Source organism: Drosophila arizonae, chromosome 2 (assembly GCF_054131065.1).
Source record: "Drosophila arizonae isolate 15081-1271.41 chromosome 2, UAZ_ARI_1.0, whole genome shotgun sequence".
Lineage (NCBI taxonomy): Eukaryota > Metazoa > Arthropoda > Insecta > Diptera > Drosophilidae > Drosophila > Drosophila arizonae.
Window position 1 is genome coordinate 28,876,020 of NC_142922.1, and position 7,436 is coordinate 28,883,455.

At 39.2% G+C, this 7,436-nt stretch overlaps 2 protein-coding genes across 2 annotated transcripts; both read left to right on the plus strand.

Annotated features, from left to right (window-relative positions):
• The first annotated feature begins 2,278 nt into the window (after positions 1–2,278).
• On the plus strand, positions 2,279–3,073 carry LOC108610229 (uncharacterized). Its single transcript, XM_018002192.2, has one exon. The coding sequence runs from the start codon at positions 2,328–2,330 to the stop codon at positions 2,976–2,978; it is 651 nt and encodes a 216-aa protein (XP_017857681.1). The 5' UTR covers positions 2,279–2,327; the 3' UTR covers positions 2,979–3,073.
• Positions 3,074–4,579: 1,506 nt separating this feature from the next.
• On the plus strand, positions 4,580–5,273 carry LOC108609858 (uncharacterized). Its single transcript, XM_018001667.2, has one exon. The coding sequence runs from the start codon at positions 4,622–4,624 to the stop codon at positions 5,207–5,209; it is 588 nt and encodes a 195-aa protein (XP_017857156.2). The 5' UTR covers positions 4,580–4,621; the 3' UTR covers positions 5,210–5,273.
• The last annotated feature ends 2,163 nt before the right edge of the window (positions 5,274–7,436 follow it).

The following is a 7,436-nucleotide window of genomic DNA, read 5'->3' on the forward strand; positions in this document are numbered from 1 at the left end:
CTAACGAGCCACATAAAATGTTCCGCATGCCGCATGTCGCATGCCGAATGCCGCATGCCACTTGCCACTTTCAAGCCAAGTTCAAAGTGTTGCAGAAAACTTTTGCCTCGCTCAGTGTTGTTGCTCGGTTTTGGGCCAGAAGTTGCTTTCCAAAATTTTTCTCTTTACCAGTTTGTCGAATTACAAAAATGCGAATTCTTATTTGGCAATGGATTTGGCGAATTGCCTACATATATATATGTATATATACTTGATTGCTGCTAAATATTGCCTTGTTATAGCTAGATATAATCATAGTTATGTCAATAATGTGTGGCTTCAGATTGTTGTCTGTATTTTGTTGTTTAAGGCTTCGAATTCCCTTTCTACCCGCAACATTTAACAATCCGTTTTCGGCTTAACTTGGCATGAATAGAAAGCCCAGAACAAGCTGCCAGCTCTAAATTGTTTGTTTGTTATTGAATAAACATAGTTGCGTGTCCAACTCCACCTTTGCCTAATAGCTCATGTTATTCACTCATAGCAGATAGAATTTTAAGCTCATCGAATCAATTGAGCACATGGGCCAAGCACAACATTCCTCAAGTAAAGCCCTTAAATGCTTTTATTAAATAATCTCCTTATGGCTGCTCGATAATGTACATTCCTATGTATGTATGTATATGTATTTGTGTGCTGCGAGCATTCAGGAGAACTGGTCCGGCATTTCAGCTTCTGTTTCGTTTATTTAATAAATAGCCGACTTTATTCGCAGTCCGTAGTGTCTGTCCGATTCTAAGCTGTCTCTGCAGGAATGCATTTACCGTCGTTCACTTGAACGTCATCTATTTTTATGCGCCATCCTTTTGCCTCCATAGAACTTTCCATTCCATTCTCGCTGCTCTTTAATCTCGGAGCTCGAAGCTAGCAGCTAGATGCTTGGAGCTTGGAGTGTTGCGCCCATTCCCATGCCCATTGCCAGTTCCCAGTTCCAGTTCCTGCCTTGTGGCGCGTTTCCTTTGCAGCTCTTGGATGCAACAGCAATTCACTTAACTTACTCAAGTCGTTGTCGGCATAACTTCCTCACCGCTCTTTCTCTCTCTCCTTTGCCACTCTCCTTCTGCCCAGCGATGCTCAAAAAGAAAGAAAAAGAGTGGAATCAGAGAGCTTAAATCCAAGCAGGATAGTCATCCCACACGCTGAGCTCGGCGCTTAGTGTTTTAATGCCAATGCGAACACACATTTTATACAATTTCTTTTATGTACGAGAGTGTATACATTTCGAAATCCTTTGGTTCATGCATTTGTACGCTTTATTTAACCATGGAGAGCGGATTGCCAGTGGATCGGGCGTAATTGTGTGGGTTGAGTTACTGTCAACTCTAATAAGGGTCGTACAGCAAAAAAAAAAAAAAAAAAAAAAAAAAAAAAAAAAAAAAACGTAAAAAGTAGAATAAAAACTATTTACAGCTGGCATATGAGACTGCAAATCTATGCCAATGATGCGAAAATGTCTGCAAACTCACAGCAAAAGTAAAGAACGGATTACAGGCGAGCCTCTTGAGACAGTCAGTCTCAAAACTTTTCGCACTGCAATAGATTTGGTTTGCTTGAAGTAGAGCAAACTTCTGCTCTGAGTACTTAATGCCTGAATAGCTTTTAGCTACTTAATATCATTGTCTGGCTTGAACACATTGCTGATTTATTGATTGATTGATGAGACGACCTAAATACGGAGATTCACTATCTAAGTCATTTTAATAATTTGCAATTATAAATGTAATTAATAGTAATAATAATTATCTATCTATCTATGGTATCTATGGTAAATTTCAATGTATATCTAATAAATGTACCCAAGAACAAATATACTTTCAGCTTGATCAATGAACTCACATTACAATAACTGAGAGGCTCATGATTGCTTAAGTATTTAAGTACAATTTCATAATTTTAAAAATTAATTCACAATTATTTACATTTTCATATTGTTATGTACATATTTAATACATACACACAAGAATGGAAATACTTTCGTCTTTCGCACTTCAAATAACCTGTTAGCAATTTCGTTCTTATGGAAATCGTTTAGCACTCTTTTCTAATAGCCCAAAAGCCCTTTGTAGCTGCTTTATGGGCTTTAGTGAAATTGTTTATAAGTAGACCACAGCCGGGTAGTTAAGCGACTTACAATTTCTCAAGTAGTTGCTAATTGATCTGATTTGAGTGCTTGTCACCTCGCCTCTCTCGCGTTACAAAGAAAGTGAGTGTTTGGTGCGAGAATTCTTGGAGTGTGCTGCCGGCTCAGTTGTTCTTTGGATCTGCAGCCGTAAAGAGACTTTGATGCTATGCTGAGAGCAATTGCCGTTTTGTACTTGACAGTCGTGGCTGGGGCCAGTAGCAGCAGCAGGAACAGCAGCTTAACTAGCTCTCCCATTAATCATCTACAGCGGTTCGGCAGATCTCTGCTCTTTCCAGCAACCGCCCCAACGCGTGTGCAGTTCATTGGCGGCATTGGCATTCCTGTGGAGGACTTACCCTTTGAGTCCGTTACGTCGGGCTATGTGCTGAAGACGGAATACTTTCTGCCCACCACAGCCGAGGAGATCACCAGAGTTTACCTCAAGCCGCAGCCCATAACAGGCAGAGATCATGTGGGTCACATGGAAGAAGCATCCGACATGGGCTCCATGTATCGCTGGGTCATCTATCGAGGCATCGAGACGGTTTTACAGAACATAAAGCTACCTGGACGCAGCTGCCTCCTGCGCGTCATTTGCGAACATGCAGCGTTGCCCTTGACCCATGAAAGTGGATTACTGGGTGAGCTGCTGCACATAGTGCTGACTCCATCGAGCTCCTTGGACCACTATGCCCTGCACTCCGATCGGGAGTACTTGGTTGCGGAACGCTTTGGCAAACGTGGCGGCAGCTGCGAATCTGCCTATGGACACAAATGCCCGAGCTCTCCCATGGGACTGATTACGGTATTACTCTGAGTTATTAGTACTATAGGACAATTGTGATCAATTTTGATTAAAATAAAATTGTAGTCAACTAAGGATATTAATTGCTACCGAATAGACAATATTCATTCACGGTGCGAAATTATTGAAATCATGTAATTAAGGCCCTCAGCGAGAACATATATATATATATATATATATATATATATATATATATATATATATATATATATATATATATATATATATACACACATTTATATATATGAGAACATTATTTTTCTCATTTAATAGATGAGGTCAAATAGAATTTATTAATTTGAGTTTCAATATTGAGTTACTAACTGTGAAGATATGCAAAGAAAAGTTGTTCCCGATTTGCCAGGCCCCCAGTAGAACTTTAATTTATTTTTTCCCAAAAGGTAATAAAGTATGAGAGTATAAGTCCTTATGAATGAAGAGACTTGAATATTTTTAAATATCACAGCTCAAAATATATTACGGAGATACGTAGATATACGTCCATGGCAAATTTTGTAAAATTTTATTTTCTACAATTTAAATTCTATAACGCTAAATGTCGGAACATGAGCTAATGTTAACATACTATTAAAATCGACGAAAATCATACCTGGAAAATCAATCAAAAAATCATACTCACTTTTTGGTTCTATTTTTTATTGAGCACCTTGAGTTGAACTATTCGTCTGACGTTCTTTTAACGAACATCGTTTAGAAAGCGATACGATTGGCAATCGCAAATAACTGTAATGTAAGTCTTCTCCACTATTAAAATACTATCACACAGTCTTCTCCACATATGTATGTACATATGTACAAAATCGATATGTACTTATATGTACTTATGCAATTTTCAAAGCATTATCGATGATAGACACTTCAACGGTGGAGGAAGAGACTTGAATTTAACGCCATAAAGAACGTGTAAATGCTTTTGTCTACAAAATTTTTAGTTTGACTTTAATACCCTGCAATTTTCACAATTTCGTACATTGTTATAATTATGTTTCACTATACTGCCTCCAAGGGCTGGAATCACACTACAGGCGTGCCAACTAACAAGGCATCAAGGTTTGTAGAGCCCGACTGCCAAGTATATATATTGATGTTGGCCAAAAACTATTAAGCTGAAGTGCTACGGCACGACGACATTAGAATTTAATACATCAAATGAAGACACAGGAACGATTGAGAAACAGTAACTGAAAGGCTCTTGCAAATTCTGCCGAGTAATCAGTATTTATTCTCTCCAGGTCGAGACTTATGTCTACTTATGTGAATGACATACTGATAGAAGTTGAAGATATTGAAGAAATGAAACTCATAAACACAATGCACACAATTCAAATTGAAAACTTTTAACAGCTGTGCGAGGTGGATGTTATGTTAATATTAGTTTAGAACTGTTCATGTGGGCTCATTACCATAAACAAACAGTAATTTTTAACGTCTGGTGTAGTCATTTATCTCATTTCTTTTTTATCACAACACAAATTTCTCAAAATCAGCTATAAAAAGTTTCACACTTTAGGAACCGACTCTTGTTAGTATCTAATATATGATGAAGTTTGTGTAAATGACTTTACTGATCAGAATCTGAGATAAAAAGTATTAAAGTGATGTGGTCATCAGTTCAGTTCTTGACGTGATCTTCAATGGGTTTCACCATGCACCAAACACTTTTGTTCATATCTTTAGCTGCTGTGGGCAGTGGTACAATGATCTATCCAAAGATCGCGCCAACACCCGTTACGTTTATCTGTGCCATTGGCATTCCCGTCGAGGATCTGCCCTTCGAGACAGTCATCTCTGGCTACGCGCTGAGGATGCAATACTTCCTGCCCAACAATGCGTCCGAGGTTACAAGCGTCTATCTGAGGCCCCAGCCGATTACGGACAGAGGCAACAATGGGAGTGATTTCCAATTGGGCTCAATATATCGCTGGATATTATACAATGGCATTGAGATGATTCTAGAGAAGATGAACCTATCTGGGCACAGCTGCCTGCTGCGATTGATCTGCGAGCACGCGGCGTCGCCCTTAAGCCATGAGAGTGGCCTTCTGGGCGATGTACTGCACATCATTCTGACACCTTCACGTTCAAAGGATCACCTGAGTAGGCGCAAGGATCACAGCTATCTGGCAGCAGAGCGCTTGGGCAGGCGTGGAGGCAACTGCGCGGCTGTCTTTGGCCTGAAATGTACAAGATCGCCCCTAGACTTAATTAGTGTGTTATTGTAATGAATTTAATTTTAAGAAATCAGCATTTTTATAAATTGATAAAATTGCAATTTCATGCAATATTTAAATAATATTCCACCATTACTTCAGTATTGATTATCACAGCTATCACAAATTTATGCCAATTGACTTTTGACTGACAACTGACATCTATCTAATGCAATCGATGCTGTTCGGCTGTCACGTGGGCGAAGGTGTGATAATTACATAGTTGATAAACATTTTAATTAGTTTTCGCACGGCCTGTGATTCGCATAGCAAGCAGCATCAATTGTAATTACGCATGCAAGCGATTTCAAGCACACACGACGTATGCGTAATATGCGTGCGATTGAATGTTGTGTGTGGGTGGGTGTGTGTGGGTGCGGAGTGAGCTGGCGGCTGTGCATGTCAGAGCTGTATATTACACTTAAATTTAAATAGTAAATACAATTTATATGAATTATGTGCCGACTACATGCATTTAATACAAATTCATTTCGACGCCTTCCTCATTAGGTCGACATTCAGAGCACGTACGTATCCAGCCAGCGCCGCTCACTGGCATGTCCTCATCGTAATGGGCTTAAATACTTTGGCACGCAATCGGCTTGTCCATGTGCATGACCATGTCCAGAGCGCACACAACCGTAAAATAATTACACACACATTGAATAAAACGCGACATGAAACAGAAACAAATCAAACCCTGCTCGGCCTTAACTCCTATCGGATGGGTGCTGCTTGGGCCGGGGGCGTGGCTGGACTAACTCAAACTGTTTGCTTTTGGCATTTCAATGCCGTTCGACCAAATGGATTTAATATTAATTAGCCGGCTGACAACGCAAGCAGCAAATCAATTGAGTAAAGTCCTTTTGTAAGGCATTGCGTATACGCACTGTGGCCCCGGGCGACCTTAGCTCACAGTAAATTAAATCAAAATATTGCCTGGTAAACATGGGGCACAGCTTCATTTGTTGCGGTCTCAAACATATTGTTTGTGTTCATCCCAAAAGCAAACATCCTTTCAATATTTTTTTAAACTTTCTGCTACATCAAAACAAAAAGAAAATCATATGATAATTGAATTCAAGCAATAGCAGCAGCTAGTACAAAACTTCTCCAGCAGTTGGGACCTCTTCCGGCTCGCTTTGCCAGCTGTAGCCACTCGTCTTCAATTGAGTCCTAGCCTGAGGGCACTCAAAGCAAGCCGAGGGGTAAACTTGTTTGCTTAATTATTTAGCCAAATGCAAATGAATTTCTCTCTGCCTTTGTGACCCATGTGAGCACCGGCTCTCGAGTGCTGCACACTGAAATTCAAGTTAGTTTTTAATCATATTAGTCAAGAACAATGCTCACAATTAACTGACGAAGATCTAATGCTCTCTTAGCAAGTTGAAAGTGAGGTTTTTTACAATATACAAGTTGTTATATCTTTGCCAACCTTATATAAACGTAGATGTTGTAGATCCTTTTTATAATTTTTGGTCTATTCCTACGTGTGTACAATAGCGCTCTTATAAGTTTTCTGAAATAAATAAAGCTCATTTTTTAATTTACAGTCTTCCAAAAAATGCGAAATTTTTTAAGACTTCAGAGGTTTTTTTTTCTAAAACTTTAGAATACACCTTTCCGATTTTACTCAACCCCAATATCGATTACATATAAACTTATTTACTACATGTAATTTCTCTAATTTCACATATTATCTAGACAAAGCAGGAAAATATTCACTAATACGAAGGTACTAAGAGGGGGACAAACTTCAAGTTTCTATCCTTAATATAACACAAAACTACAAGTCCTTCACTTCGTGATCAACTATAAAATTTAGTATTTGAAAAATGTCTTCACTTTAAATTTACATTCATTTCGAGCACTAGCACTAAACTGTTGAGCCTAACTAAGTTAACTGACGGGTCTGCGGCAATGTAGCCTCACGTTTTAAATATGCCAACTCTGCCAAAATAGCTGACTGTGCTGAAAATCCTTTTACACTAACAAATTTTTTTGTTGGTCTGTCAGAGTGGAGAGTGCGACGGTGTGTGTGTGTGTGAGTGTGTCTGTGTGAGTGTGTGTGTTGTGTGTTTGTTGTCTGTCAAAGATTTGCAATTTTGCAGTGTGAAATTTATGGGCAGACGTTAAAGATAAACGTGCTGTCATTGATTAACGAGTCCTTGTCGAGCATTGCTGGCCATGGCTTGCAGGAATAACCGCACAGCAGCCACTATGCGAAGTTCAGGTTGTG

Coding starts and splice junctions, on each gene's coding strand:
- LOC108609858 (XM_018001667.2), top strand. CDS start 4,622: ATGGGTTTCACCATGCACCAAACACTTTTGTTCATATCTTTAGCTGCT.
- LOC108610229 (XM_018002192.2), top strand. CDS start 2,328: ATGCTGAGAGCAATTGCCGTTTTGTACTTGACAGTCGTGGCTGGGGCC.